This window comes from Caloenas nicobarica, chromosome 9, assembly GCF_036013445.1.
Source record: "Caloenas nicobarica isolate bCalNic1 chromosome 9, bCalNic1.hap1, whole genome shotgun sequence".
NCBI lineage: Eukaryota > Metazoa > Chordata > Aves > Columbiformes > Columbidae > Caloenas > Caloenas nicobarica.
In genome coordinates, this window is record NC_088253.1 from 16,867,383 (window position 1) to 16,882,773 (window position 15,391).

At 45.6% G+C, this 15,391-nt stretch overlaps 1 protein-coding gene across 1 annotated transcript in view; it reads left to right on the plus strand.

Moving 5' to 3' along the window:
• The window catches only part of EDC4 (enhancer of mRNA decapping 4), a 35,979-nt gene that overhangs the window by 10,731 nt on the left and 9,857 nt on the right, over nucleotides 1-15,391 (plus strand). The window contains exons 8-21 of the mRNA XM_065641026.1: nucleotides 555-664; nucleotides 1,245-1,328; nucleotides 1,788-1,883; nucleotides 2,929-3,031; nucleotides 3,492-3,672; nucleotides 5,462-5,534; nucleotides 5,951-6,042; nucleotides 6,685-6,881; nucleotides 8,914-9,002; nucleotides 9,795-9,948; nucleotides 10,685-11,148; nucleotides 12,373-12,474; nucleotides 13,466-13,618; nucleotides 15,001-15,037. Coding sequence (XP_065497098.1) covers nucleotides 555-664; nucleotides 1,245-1,328; nucleotides 1,788-1,883; nucleotides 2,929-3,031; nucleotides 3,492-3,672; nucleotides 5,462-5,534; nucleotides 5,951-6,042; nucleotides 6,685-6,881; nucleotides 8,914-9,002; nucleotides 9,795-9,948; nucleotides 10,685-11,148; nucleotides 12,373-12,474; nucleotides 13,466-13,618; nucleotides 15,001-15,037 — 1,935 coding nt within the window. The remainder of the gene's footprint in view (nucleotides 1-554; nucleotides 665-1,244; nucleotides 1,329-1,787; nucleotides 1,884-2,928; nucleotides 3,032-3,491; nucleotides 3,673-5,461; nucleotides 5,535-5,950; nucleotides 6,043-6,684; nucleotides 6,882-8,913; nucleotides 9,003-9,794; nucleotides 9,949-10,684; nucleotides 11,149-12,372; nucleotides 12,475-13,465; nucleotides 13,619-15,000; nucleotides 15,038-15,391) is intronic.

The following is a 15,391-nucleotide window of genomic DNA, read 5'->3' on the forward strand; positions in this document are numbered from 1 at the left end:
TGCTGGATGAGAAGGGCAAATTCAAGCCCGATGTCATCTTTATTCTTCTGTGATTCCCTTAATGAGTATAGTTATATCTGTGAGTACAGTGGACCAGGACTGCAGCTGAGTATCCAGTGGGTGATATTTTGAACCTAAAAGAAACAATTAGAAAGAGTCCAATTCCACTTTTTGGACAGGATGATGATAAAGTAATTCTATCAGTTAGATGAAACAATTATGACTGTGAAACAGTAATGACTGTGAAAAGCCAGAAGATCCCAAAACAAAATGAGCTCCCTTCATAACATGAGTAACAGTGAGAACAGTAGCAGCACAATCCATTGTATTTAAGTTTGCTTCTGGAAACGGCAATTGCTAATTATTAATACAAAAAAAAAAAAAAAGAGTCCTGTCGATTTTTCAGTGGAGGGTTGAGTGTTGATGTCTGTTAGAAATCACTCTGACCTCCTTTGCTACCAGACTCTTTGTCAAATTCCTGTTTGACAAGAGTACTCTTTCTCCATGGAAAGCTATAAAATCAGTTTTTTGTGTCTTTTCCTCTCTCTATTTAGTGCCTGAGCGAGGGAGCGCTTTCTCCAGATGGAACCGTGTTGGCCACAGCAAGCCACGATGGTTTTGTCAAATTCTGGCAGATCTATATTGAGGGGCAAGATGAGCCAAGGTAACTGGAGAGTTAGAAAATGAAGAAGTTTGGAACAGAGAACAGTGTTTTCTCTGTGAGAATTGCCTTGTTACAGAATCACCTGCAATGGTCATTCTCAGGGCATTATAAATATAGAGGGTGAATATTTGTAAAGTAATTTGTTGCAGAAGAGTTGTACCACTGAATATCATGGATGCTCAAGGTTTGGTGAGCTTAGGAAAAAAGCAAAGAGCTGTGTCTGGAGCCAGGACTTCTGTGCTGTGCACAGGCTGTAGTCAAACGCTTTTGCAATGTCTGTGTAAATGCAGAAAGCTTCTTCGAGCTGTTCTTCTCAATGTTGACTTTTACGTATTGTGCCCTTGTTGAGACACCAAACCAAATACCATCACTTGATTTTATTTTTTGGTCACAATCTATGGCTGCATGGGCCGTGATCTCTCTATTTTATACAGGGCTGTAAACAGCTACAAGCTGATAACCCTTAGTGGCTGCTGACTTAATGCTGCCTTTGGACAAGGGGTGATGTGTTCAGCACCCACTTTATGTATCCTTTATTTACTACTCCCTGCACACACAGTCTTTTCGGATTCTGTCTTAGGTGTCTTCATGAGTGGAAACCCCATGACGGTAGGCCTCTCTCCTGCCTGCTCTTCTGTGATAACCATAAGAAACAAGACCCAGAGTAAGTCCCTAATCTAGTATTTGGATCATCAAACTTTAGTAGTGTCTTCTAACTCTACCTTGTAACTGCATTGTACTTGTAAAAAATCAGAATCAATTCCATGAAAGTAATGAAAATTCTAAGTTGATGAGTCCTTTCAGGTTTGTGGTATGTCCAGTTTTAACTGGCCTATTATCCTCCAAATTTCCGCTGCAGTAGATGTGTGGGGGGTTTTTTTGTTTGGTTTGGAGAGGGGGTTAATTTTTTTTTTTTTTATTGTTTCTTCAGTCAGTTGTGACCTTAAGGTTCTTGGGAGCTACAGTGGTTTCTAATCTGCTTCAGAAACAGATTTTCTGGAAACTTAAAGACATGGTTGGGCAAAATCAGCTATGGGCAGCTTGTGAGGAACTTTTCAGCGAAACATCCTCATGAGAAGGAGCAGACCTTCTTTAAGAGAACTTAATTCTGTTTTGCCTACAGGGTTCCCTTCTGGAGATTTCTCATCACAGGAGCAGATCAGAATAGGGAGCTGAAGATGTGGTGCACCGTGTCTTGGACCTGTCTGCAGACTGTCCGGTAGGTGTTGATGTAACCCAACTCCCCTGAAGGGCTGGATTGACTTTGAGCAGTGGGTTGTAACAAAGCCCTCAGTTTCCAGGAATACTTCGCAAAGATGATTCCTGATCTCTGATGGAGTCTCCTCTAGCCCCAGTCAGAGCTGCCTCTTTTGCCCATCTGACCTGTCCGTTGAAAGCTCTCAGGGCTGTGACAGACTGACAGGTCAAGCTTGGGCAAGGCAGGGGAGGTTGATCCTTCTGTACAGTCTCCTTGGTGTTACCAAGGCCTGTTGTCTTCACTTTGATCTGTAGAGCATAGACATACCTGTAGCGTGAGGAGAGGCATCCCAAATTGCACTCCTTGAGAGCTTTCTTCTGTAAAAGTACTAGATATTAAATAACCAATCTAGCATCTCTTCCTCTTACTACTTTTTCTTATTTAAATAATGGGAGGCTGCTACACTGACGGTGTAGTTAACCTGTAGTTATACAATGTTTATTTGCTGAGCCATATAGGTCCAGAAGTTCAAATTCCACTTTAGTCACTCAACTTATGTTCCTTAGTTTTACTTTTCTGCTGTTGGATCGTGGCCTCCCTGATCACATGCACGTGTATGTATGCAATTCACTCCTGAATTGCCCTCTTAAAATGGGAAGAAACAGGATACAGCTTAGTGCTGCTTTTTCCACCTCATACTACAGAGGGTCCAAAACCTATGGAAGGGTTATTTTGGTTTGGTGGATTTTTGGTTTTAAATCTGTAGCATTGGCTCTTGTCCTCCTATGAATGTGGAACATGTTAAGTAATGACAAACTGTCATCTTCACTTAAATGTTCAGAATCTATATCTAGATCCTATTCTGTGATTTTCTTGCTGATCTCTTAGCTGAAGTCAGCACTGATTTCTGCAATAATGTTTTTGTTCTAGTGGGTGGTTGTACTGTAATATGGCTATAAACTCCTTAAGATTTTTTTTTTTAATAGTGCGGTTTCATGGCAGTCATTCTGGTTGTGCTAATCTGCCTTGCTTTCCACACCCCCTCATCTCTCATTTGTGGATCTAGCTTTTCTCCTGACATCTTCAGCTCCATGAGTATTCTTCCCAGCCTGAAAGTCTGCCTGGACCTCTCCGCTGAATATCTGATACTGAGCGATGTGCAGAGAAAAGTAGGTGGTTCATTTTATTGCTGCCTGTGTGGGTAATGGTGATAGAAGGAGAAATTACCATCTATGTGACGGTTTCTGCTGCCTGAATCTGGGATTTGCACTTTAATAGCTAAAAATGCAGAACTTGGCCTTGGCTATTTTACTATAAGATGACAAATGGTAACAATTCACCCGATTAATTCTGAGGAGCCTTCAGGATGATTTCTCGCCCTAAAGTAAAACTCCCATTTGGAGACATCTGTGTCTGGCACAGTAGGATTGCATTCCTCACCAACTTCGACTCGCATAGTATATGTGCTTATTGTGGTTCCCCTGGGTGTTTTGTTTCAAATTTAAATGGCCCAGGCTTTATTTCTCACATTATTTCAGTTGTTCCAGATCTCATTCAGGTGCTGTGCTTTGTAGTCCACACACACATACGAATGGTCGCTCAGTGACTTACTGTTTCTGATTCTTCCAGGTCTTGTATGTGATGGAGTTGATGCAGAACCAAGAGGAGGGAAAAGCTTATTTCAGCTCCATCTCCGAGTTCCTCCTTACCCACCCAGTTCTCAGCTTTGGCATCCAGGCAGTGAGCCGCTGCCGGTTAAGGCACACCGAAGTGCTCCCAGCAGAAGAGGAAAATGACAACTTAGGTGTAGGTAGGTGATGAAAAGAAATTGGCTGCTGTGACTTCAGGATTTCTTTCCTAACTGGTTTTGGCTTTCTCATGAAAGTCTGGCTCTTTTCTCTTAGTCTGTACGAAATACACCCTTTGCAGCTGGAGTACTGCAGGGAAACACAGAGTTGGTTACAAGGGATCTCTGGATGTCTCTGGTCCAGCCTGCTGCTTGAAGCAGGACTATTGCTGGTGGCTGATCAAGTCACCTATGGCTTCATCTAGTTGCATGTTGAAGGCCCCCCAGACATGATGGTTTTGCCTCTGCTCAGGTGCCGTGTCTCAGGGCTGCAACCCTTCCTGAAGAAAATATAATATTCCTTAATGTCAAACCTGAACCTCCTAATCCAGGTTGTAGCCATTGCCCCTTAGCACACAAAAACTCTGCTGAGGTGTTTCTGTTATTCAAAAAGTGTTCCAGGGCTGTATGAATTTCACTGACTGCAAGTGACACTTTGGTTAAGGTACAAGATTAGCTGCTTCGTATCTGAGCCGCAATGCTTTTGTGTTGGTGTAGTGTCATTGTGCCCAGCAGAACACAGGGGACAACTTCCTCTGGCAGCAGAGGACCGTGTCTCCCTCCAGCACAGTTTGATGCAGGCTCACAGGAGCAAGAGAGTTCCTGGAATAACTGGCAGGATATATTTGTGTGACTGCTTGTCTGAGTATACTGTGTAATTAAACATCAGAGATGTGAGCACATGGTCGGAGGAAACCAGTTGGTTGCTTCTGAATCATGCTGCTGGAGCTGTGACAGATGTGAGGACAGTATGCAGTCTGAGTCGAGTGAAAGGGTGGGATTCTTCTTCATCACATCTGGAAGGCATATTCCCAAGCCACAGAGCTTCTTGCAGTGGAAGTGAATAACTAGCTCTCTTTTTAGAGGAGAAACACATGAGATGTCTTCTTCTGGCTGTTACTACACTAAATATGACAGTGAATCCTGTGGAGAGCTGTCGCATGTAGACATTCCTTGATTGCTGCCTCTCTTCAAGTGTTGGTTTGCTCCCGCTCTCCTGCCTGTCCAATGGTAAAATTTGGAAAGATTCTCTGAATAACGTTTACATATTTCCTGTTAGAAAGATACAGCTGTAGTGATAGTCCAGGAATGATGTGCTTCCCTATGCCCCCTCTCGCACATAATTACAGTTAATTAATGTTGTCAGTGGCATTGCTCTGAAATGGCAGAAGCAAAAATGGCAGCTACATGTAGCAAGTCAGGAGCAGACTGGGATCGAAGCTTCAGGTTCCCAATTGTTGCTCAGATATTTAGGACAATTCACATAGGAATGCCTAATATATATTTTTTATGGGGAGTTAGGTTTATCTTTTCTACTCAGCCTCCTCAGCTTTGTTGGCAGTGAGACTGATACAGATGGTGAATGAATGTTTTCAGTGCTGAACTTCTGTATGACCTAAGCTGGTGTTTCTCTCTTAAAATGTATCTAACCAGTCACTTAACAGCCAGAACAAATCTATGGCAGCTTCCTCCTCTTTACTTAGTGAGGTGTTTTTTTTTTTTTTTTTTTTTTCTCTCCTCTTCCTTGGGGGTTATTTGACTGGATTAGAGCAAATGTGATTGCTCTCATTGTGAAGTAAAGGGAGTGTAGGATACACTTGCCCTTAATAGAGTGAACCTACCTGGGAAGTGGAGAAGTGATGAAGCTTTATCGTGCTGGTTCTCTGCTGCTGGTTCATCTGCTGTGATGTTTTTCTAGTAGTTTGTCTGCAGTTTCCATCCAACTTCGTATTTCCTTTTGTCTCGTTTACAGAAGGTGCTCAGGGAGCTGGGGCTGTTGAATCAGCAGCAGGCGTGCTGATAAAACTCTTCTGTGTGCACACCAAGTGAGTATGCATAGCAGCCACCATGGGCAGCTGTCTGTGGTCGTCCTAATCCTGCACTGACCCGTAGAAATTTAACTTACCAATTCCTTTTTCTCATAACAAAAACCGACTTGGTCCTGTAGAAATCTCTAGCTGTAGTGTGTTCAGTATGGCCTTACCAGGCAGTAGCCCTGCATAGTGCTGTGGCAAGCTGGTATTTTTGTGCTCATAAGTGCTGGGAAACATCTCTGAAATGCGTTGTGTCCCAGAACTGGGTGACACAGCTGAATGAGGATCAGCTTCTGCTGCTTCTGTCACGGGCAGAAAACACTAAAGCGTATTTCAAGGGAATCAGTTCCATGAGAAGGAATCTTCTAAGCATTAGACTTCTCTTGATGATTCATAAACTCATCAAAGATGCCTGTTTCTTTTTTCAGGGCCCTACAGGATGTGCAGATTAGATTTCAGCCTCTTCATAGCCCTGACATGAGTGCATCTATGCCTTCCCATGGCTCTCATGACGAATTTGGTGAGCATTTGCAATAAATCAATCTTCAACATTGCTGAGCCTTTAAAGGTGGTTGCAAGGGGGCAGCAGGAGAGCAGCTTTGGGTGTCTCTTTGTAATAGAGTGGTGTCTTTGCATAAAAGGAGTCTGAATATGGACTGGCTGTGAAGCAGGACACTTGATTAGAGCCCATTGTGAGTGTGGAGCATGGGGACATGTTAGGCGAGGAGCACTAATGCTTTGTGCATGCTCGAGTTCACCTTTCTAGGCGATTTGGCATTTGTGTCAGAAACTTGACGTTTGTCTCTTGTCAGGTGGAAGAGATTAGAGTGACACCAGAGCATTGGGAGTGGAGGGGACTGGGCTGTGTGTAGCATGCTCCTTCAGTTCGTTCCCGTTCTGGGATGTGGCTCTTAAACTGGCCTTGTGGTTAGAGAAGAAAGGAAGCTTGGATCTCTTGTTATCAAGGCCTGATAACATGCACTGTTTAGCCTACAAAGAGTAAGCGTAACACAGGATTTGCCTTGCCCTTAGCTCTGGTTAGCAGGGATTTTGCTTGTCATTTTGGAATCCAGTATGACAGGCAATGGTATAAACTCATAGCTTAAACTCTTAGCTTTTGGGGGAGCTTCCTGTAAATGGATTTGTTTTTGTCCCTTGGAAGCCTTTCCAGATCACATGGCTGATCTAAGCACAGAAGGGTTGGGATCTGAAAAAGGATCGGTGCATGGCTCTCAACCAGACCTGCGGCGTATCGCTGATCTGCCTGTACCAGCAGATTTCCTCTCCCTCTCAAATGATGCCAAACCTAAGCTGATGACTCCAGATGCATTCATGACACCAAGTGCATCTCTCCAACAGGTAACCAGAGAGCAGCACTGTTACTGGTGGTGCAAGGGGTGGGCTTGGATTTTGATACTTTGGGGAACTTTTTCTAGGCAGTAATGACTCTCATAGGCTGAAGTAGCTGAATGCAGAGCACACAGGAAACTCTGTGCAAGTAGCCAAGCTGAATAAAGACAAGTTGGCACATCTAAAAAGCCAAGCTGGCCTAAGCTTGTGTTGTGAGTGCTGTGTTTAGCTGCCAAACTGCTGATGTAGCTGTGTTGTGCAGAAATGTGGGTTTGCTAACTAACTGTATCTAAGCTGCGAGACTGTTTTACACATGTTGTTTGGGGTTGTGATATAACTATAATAGAAGAAAATATGCCATCTCTGCATATCCTGTCTGATGGGATCCTGTGGGAATGTGTGTCTGAAATGATCAGGTGGATAGATAGGAATGTAACATTTTCTGCACGAGATCTGCAAATTGTCAGTCCAGTAGCTCGGTGGGTTTTTTGTAATCTAACGCAGCAGGCCTTGACTTGTGCAGAAAGCAACTCTTCTGTGCTTGCGCCAGGGATTTTGGTATCAGGAAGCACGTGAAGCGTTCCTCAGGATTTGGTGAATTTCTGTGAAGCATAGCAAAGTGTCTTGGTGACGAGCCATGACAAGCATTTATTCCTCGATGGAGCTCTGAAAACATGGAATTCCTCTCAGTCCTCTATAGTGCATGGCCAGCAGTGCTGCACCACGCGCCTCTGGGTCCTGCCGGGCGTTTCTGGAGACTGTCTGGCACCAGCAGCTGCATCCGTCTAAGCCAGCGCAGGTTTCTGCTGCCCCTTCCTGGTGATGCCAACAAGCTGAAGTGCAGGAACTCACTGTTTCTTGGCCATTCTACATCCAAGTGTCATGTTAGTTTTTCTTAAATCCTTTCAGATATTCTTGCTTTATAGACTGCGTCTGTGCCTCTGTACTGAATTTGACTGTCTAGCTTTCTCCATGTGCTTTTAGGATGGGAGTAGACATAAATTAAAAAGCATTTTAAAAGCATGTGCTTTAAATACAGTGATCTGCAATATGACTACGAGGTGTGGATTCCCCTTGTGAGAAGCTGTGGTGTTTGTGTTTTCTCCACCTTCCTGTGCAGAATGGGCTGTCAGCAGGTATTTGCTGTGCTGATACAGTTTGCACAGGAGGAGAGTGCTTGTGAGCAGTGTTCCACCTGGACATCCTGAGGCAGGAACCTCTGGTTGTCACCACAGCTTGAACGTGTGCTGGAGGAGCCTGGGTGCAGGTGGGCAGCACAGAAATGGAGTTAGTACTGACCAGGCTGATGAGATAGTGCCACTCCAGCAGCAACTTGAGGAGCAAAGAAAAAATTAAACTCCTTCTAAAGGTTTTGATGTTGCTAGCGAAGTTGCTGAGTGCAGAAGTTAATTTTGTGCCTGAGGATGGGTAGCAAAGTTGTCCCAAGGCAGCAGGGAGAAGTTGTTCAGCTCAGTCTCAGCTCTCTACCGTAAGCAGTGTCAAGCACAAGAAGCTTGGCCAAACTGGCTTTCCCAGCGGACTACTTGTGTGCTTATGTTGGTGGTCTTGATCTCTGTAGGTGTTTCTTGGTAGGGGGGTAGTGTATCTGCTGGTGCTCGTCACTGCCAGCCAGCTAGCTTATGAGCAATACCTCTTCGTGTGTGTTGGAGCATTTTGCTTCCAGCTGTCCGCAGTGCAGGACTAAACCCTCTGCAGACTCTGGCCTCGCTAGTGCCAGCAGACCTTGACAAGAGCAGTAGCTCAAAGAATAAAATGGGGATCTGGTGCCGAACCCTGCAGAATGTCATTGTTTGGGGGAGAGCAATTGCTCAGTAAAAGTGGTTGTGGTTCACATAATGAGGATGTATTGGGGCTTGACTTCAACCAACACCTGAGCACTCTAGCGATACAACATGACCTATTTTTTTTCTGTTCCCTCTTTGCCAAAGACTCCTTAGGAATTCTGGAGCCAGCATTCTCAGGTCTAGTTCTGCTGTTGGATTTTTCTGTCACATCCTAACCACTGTGTATTTTCTTATAGATCGCTGTGTCTCCAGGCAGCAGCGTCAGCTCCCTGACTGCAGTCACAGCCATGAGTAGCACTTCTGTCACAGATGCCTCTATGCCCAGGTAAATAGATCACGAACTAAATAATATATTAATATCTGCAGAGGAACTGATACTGTCCTTCAGGGTGGCGCAGAGCTGTAGCGTATCTTGTAGGAGAGAAGATTGTAACCAGAATTAGAAACTGGCCTGAGCCCTGGAGACCCTATATGGGCAACTGTTTGCTTCTCTAATGCAGCTTCGAGCATGCCTGTTGTCATCCAAGGGGCCAACAACAGTGTTTCCTTTGTGCCTCATAGGGATTCTCTTATTGCATCTCAGTTTTGTTGCTTTACATGCTTCTCCCAAAGGGCTGCTGTTGTTTACAGGTAAGAGAACACTGCAGCCACTAGGGACAGGGAGGTAATTGGGACTGTTAGGAAAATCTTGCTAGTGTCGCGGTGGGTTGGGCTGCATAACAGACAGAAACTTTGGTTTTGGGGGCTGGTAAAAGGACAAAGACCTATCTCATAGAGTCCTGTTTCTCCCTAAACTCTGTACTGTGTGAACTGAAGACATAAGAGGTCCCTTTTCTCATTGACACCTCAAATTCTAAGATAATGTGATGCCCCTCTGGGTTTTTTTTGTTTCCACTTGGTCTCTTTTTGTGCTGTATGGGCACAAGGAGACGCAGGTACTAGCTGTCGGGGTGGCTGACCGTGGTGGAAAGAGCTAAGAGCTTGGAGAACACTAGTGAAGTTTGGGTTGTGCTCCTTCATTGAGCTGAGGATCTTCTCTCCTCACCTTGAGTGTTTGATGCAGATCTGTGTAATTAGGTTGGCCTGTTTGATTTGCTTGTGTTTCCATTTTCTGCAGGCCATCAGAAGACTTGACTGTGAGTCCCAAGATGCAGCTGGACACCAGCCTCACGCTGAGTAGCAGTGGCAGCAGTCTCCAAACTAGTCCTAGGAGCCACTCAGTTCTTATCCCAGGCCTCCCTGACAAGCTAGCACCAAAGGCACCTGTTCCAGTAAGGCTCCAAATGTTGCTCCCTTCCTTCTCCTCAAAGGGCGAGGAACCTCTCTCTATGGGCCTGCACAAGTCAAAATTATACTTATTTGGATAATAACAGGGCCAGCACCTGCCCTTTGAAAAACACAGCTGCTGGCACAGATCTGCAGCCAGGTTTACCAGTGTTAAAGGAGCTTGACTTCAGCATAAACCAGTGTGTCTCTGAAAACTAGAGGCAGCTCTAGCTTGTGCTCTCGCTATCACAATGGTTGGAAATGGTCAACCTTCATGTTAGGACACAGTGCTACCTGGAAAGGTTTCTTCTTCCTTGGTGGTCTTATGGGTCTGAAACAGTCATTTCCTATTCCTAAATTTTTCTTTCCAGGTGTGATGTAAAACAGATTATGACCAAAGCTTGAAAGTTAAGTAAACATCAGTCCAAGAGATATTAAATGTTAAAACTGACTTTTTCCGTTAAAGAGAAGGGATCCTGGAGCAGAGCAGGGAGATAGAACTGGTGTTATATTTTCTTTTGAACATGTATTCAAACTAGCACTGGCTTAAATGTGTTGTTAGCCCAGTGAAGAGTCCATTACAAGTCTTGGGGCCTCTCTGCTGAACAGAGAGGGAGCACAGGGATCACGTCAGGAAAGGTTACAGCCGGCTGTTTCCAGAGGTGTTTAGTGTAAGGTACCAGGGGTTCTTGGAGTGTCTCCACATTACCTTGAAGGCTCTTGTTTGATTTTTATATTTAGGTCACACCAGGAAACCCCTCTCTAGCACTGGAACTGCAGGAAGTGGAGCCCTTGGTGGTGCCCCAGGCTTCTCCCACCCGCGAGCGCTCGCCAGACGTCATCTCCTCTGCTTCCACAGCCATGTCCAAAGACATCCCAGAGATTGCTTCCGAGACTTTGCAACGCAGCTTTGCGGCAGCTCCGTCTGGGCTCCCCGCAGAGGTGCTGGAGCCCAATCATCATGCAGACAGTATGGCATCTGCTGCCTCGGCCTTGCATTTGCTGTCTCCGAGGAACCGACACAATTCAGAGCACAGCCACCACTCTTTGGACATGCCTCCAGTGGAGGTGGACAGACTGAATGCTCCATCATTACTGGAGACTGCTTTAACTCAGGAAAATGCATCTTCTGACAGTGTTGTGAGTCAGCCATGGCCAGCAGCTCCTGACATAACCAGAGAAACTAGGAACAGCATGGCAGACAGGTAATCACTTGGGTTTGTCTTGCTCAGGGTGATTTCTTTGCACTTGTCAAATTGCTGGTTTGGTGAAAAGCTCTTATGTTGCAATTGAACCAGAACAGTTCTCTGTCCATCCCTTTCCATAAAGGATCTGATGATTCAACCTTTCTGTGTGTGCTGTGTCCTGAACTTCCTAGGTCAGTTCCAATGATTTGTGCTCTGTCATACCCCTTGCAGCATAAAGTTTCTCTGTTAAGAAGGTGAAAAGTCTGCTTCACTGGCCTTCATGTTCACCTGGGGATGGAGACTTGAAATAGGATTTTTTTTTTTCCTGTAGCTTGGAAATAAAACCAGTACAAGCTAAATTGTGTCTCAGGTGATGCGTTCCTGCATGCTCTTATTGAAAGGACTTGATTAGCACTTAATTGACAGGTTTGATTATAGATTAATTGTATATCTCTCTCTTTTGTGATTGGCTTTGTGCAGCTAGCATTATAACTAAAGTCAGGAAATGAATGGCAGTGTCTCTGTGGAGCTGTCATGCAAAAGGGAGCAACATCACACACGCCTTCTTCCGAGAAGCAAACCGTTACACTGGGAGCAGTTCTAGGATTCATCACAGAATTAGTGTGATTAGTGGTTTGTAGTGAGATGGGAACAGCAAGATGCAGCTGGTACCTCCAGAGTCCACCTAGGCCAGGGCTGCATGCACCATGAGAGCCTGCAAACACCTTCCTTTAGAGCAAGACTAGCTAGTTTAAAGTTTAGAAGCGCATGCAATTTGTTTTCAAACCTTTATGAAACTGTGGCTGTCTGGTGGAGCCAACCCATCAAATTGGCACACCTTCCCTCTTCGTGCTCCTCAGACATTTGGAGGAACTGAGAAACGCTGTGTTTTTCAAGGAAAACCAAAGCCAAGATGATGCTGTCCACTGGACTATGCTGTACTTCCCATTCTGAGTAGTGGCTTCCCTGTCTTGCATGGATGTCTGTTGGGAGATTATGTCCTTGGTTAGTGCCTGAAGCGTAGCTTCTCCTTTCTTAAGGTCTCCAGAAAAACACCTGGAGAAATTTAAGTGGTTAGTACCTCTCAACAACACCTGCTGCTCTCTGGATCTGTGCACCCAGGCATGGGGTTTTTGTTTGATTTAGACCTTCTAGCAGGATCTCCCATGAGGAGTGGAGTGAGCAAATACCCAAGCTGAAGGAGACTTTCATCATGGTATTTTCTTCTTTTCCCTCCTCTAGCCCAAGGGATGAGGTTGAAGAGAAGCACAAGAGCTCTTCCTATCATCGACACAGCTACCACCTGCTGCAGCACGACAGCCAGGATGCTAGTGCCGAACAAAGGTACCCGAGTGCTCAGCCCCGTCTCTTGCCCTGCATGGACTCAGTTCAGGCTGCATTCATGCTTCTGTCCCCAGCAAGCCATCACGTGTGGGGTGAATGTCTTTGCTTTGTCTCCTGACTTAATGTGTGTGTGCAGTCCATCTTCTGTAATGTTCTGATGACTTTAGCTGATTGCAGGATTGGCCTCTGGGCATTGTCCAGTTTACTCTCTGCAGGGAATGGTTTGACTCTTCTGTTCCTGAGAGTGTGGACAAGTTTGATTTAATTACCAGTGAAAACCTATTATGGGACCAGTTTCCAAATACTGTGCCTTAAATAAGGTAGTGAGAGTATCTCAGGAGCTAGTTTCTTGCTTTTGATGTCTTTGCTCATTCATGCAACGCCCTAAAGCTCCATGGGCACGTTCTGTGTGCCTGGTAACTCAGCCCTGCATGACTGCTGAGGGTTCATTCATAATCCACGCTTAATTCAGATTAAAACATGCAGCCTGTATTGGATGGCTGGTCAGCAGCTGAAAGACTCCAAGGTGCTGAGGATCGCGCACTTCCTAGGCTCTGATTCTCCTCTGTTCCTGCAATACTCCCTGCGTTAAGTGCTTTTCTGTCTGTAAAGCTGTAAGGATATGCTGAGCTTGTGTCCCCTGCGGGGTCAGCGTCACATCCTAGGGCTTATGTGCTCGTGTGTTTATGCAGCAAGAACAGGCATCATCCCACCACACTGCCTGGATCACAGTTGTACCTAATGCAGAGACCCTTCAACTCTTGCTGTGCAGTGCTTGAGCTCAGCCTGAGCAGACCGGGATGAAAATAGAGCAGCATGTGCTGAGCTCTGTAGAGGTCTCTGTGTTAGGGATCAAGGTGGTGGGTGTCCTCAGCTGTGTGACTCTGGTGGTGTGTGGATGAAGAGCTGAGTGTGAGTCCCCTCCCGCTAGTGAAGGCTGATGCTGTCCAGTATTGCAAGTGATGTCCTCTCCCCTGCTGTTCTTTCGCAGTGACCATGATGATGAAGTTGCGAGCTTGGCATCTACGTCAGGTGGATTCGGTGCCAAAGCGTCTACGCAGAGGCTACCTGTGAAGGACTGGAAAACCAAGGTGTCCCCTCGGGCTTCCCCAAAGCTGAAGCGGAAGGGCAAGAAAGATGACGGGTACGCTGGGCTTGCCAGGACCCAGGTGGCTGTGGGGCTAACCCATCAAATTGGCACACCTTCCCCCTCTAGGGCCATAACTTGATCTTGCCATTAGCAGCAAAACCCAGGTCTGACCTGGGCTGTGGCCAAGTGCTCCCAACCCTCACCCCATTTTGCAAATGGCAGTAACACCACAGAAAATGTTGCTGGGTACCAGATGCTGCCTGCCACGCAGGGGTGGGGGAGTAGGTTCTGCACTACCTTTCCGGCTGGGACTCAAAACCCAGAATGTAGCCTGGGCATCAGAAAAATGTGTGGGAGGTAAATTTCACATTGTGGGGGGGACATTGGTTCCATTTGCAAGTTTCACTGAAGGTTTCTTTGGAGCTGTAATGCTTGAGTACAGCTTACCATAGTCTCCATTTCTAATGGGCTTCTAAACACTGGCACAGTGCCCTTGTTCAAAAATATTGATCATTTGTTACCCACTTGCTGCTTTTGTGTCTTTCTAAACGTGCCCATGTGTCTTGTAAGTGAAAAGTGGTGACTGGAAAGATCTGCCCATGGCAAATTAGACTAATCTATCTGCATTAACGTGAGGAGAGCAGCACAACTTCTGCACAGGGCTCTCTGTCCCCTTCTCGTGTTCCCATAACTCCATGATTTGGATCTCTAGCTGTGCAGATTACAACAAAGATGGGCTATGGCATTAGGTTTCTGGCTGTGGTCCTGTACTGTGACACCCAGAAACTCTTAGCCTGAGAAATACCTTTCATTTTTCCTGCCTCAGACCTTTTAAAGTCGCTGAATGGATGCTGTCTGGGAATGACAAATGTGTGTTTTCCTTCTGGTAGTGTTTCAATGTTCATAAATTTGTGACTTTGATGGACACATGCAATATTAGTGGATCAGTTCAGTGATATTTCTTCATTCTGCTGTATATACTGGAATGCATCACTAGTTTCTTCACCTTGAGAGCTGGAATCATTCTAGATTCTATATTTAACAAATGGGTGGTAGTTTTTCCTTTGTAAAATATCAGGACACCTTTGAAAGTGGTTTAGCAAAGCCATGCCTGTCTTTGAATTTGGACAAAACTGAATAATCAATGTGCATTGATCTTTGTAACAGTCCTTATTAAGACTTGGTTCAAATCTTCTCCTTGCGAAGGGACAAGGGTGTAAGGAACTTGGGGCCTGCGGATAGTGCAGATGATGGAGTCACAGTGCTGCAAGGTCTGGGATTTCATCACCTTCCCCTCGCCCTTCATGTTCTACTAGGCAAAACAGACGTATGAGCTGGAGTGTAAAACCTAAAGCAAACGTAAAATGTGTGATCTGTTTTGTATAATAAGAGCAATTAATTGACATAATTGGATTACTACTTTTTTTTTTCCCCAGGGACGTGAACCAGTCACCAAGATCATCTAACAACCGGGTGAGCCAGAGCTGCTCTGCAGTCCGTCCCAAGGGTGTGATGCTTCAGCTCTATTTATTTACTGTCTCACTGAAGACCTGAGAGAAAGTTCACCCCAGTTCTTGGAGTGCCGTGGGCCCCCCCTGTGCCCGAGCAGGCTGAGACGGGGCTGCGCTTGGGCTCGGCTTTGCTCTGTTCTCTGACTTATGCAGCAGAGAAGGAGCTGCTCAGTGCTGTCCAGACTGGTGGCTTCCTTCTCGCCTTTGCGTATCGTTGTGCATTTCTGGGTTTTCACAAGCCCTTTGTCAGCCAAGACGATACTGCTTATTGCCTCTTCCCTGCTGAGATGACTCGCGTGTGTCTGCAGCAGAATAG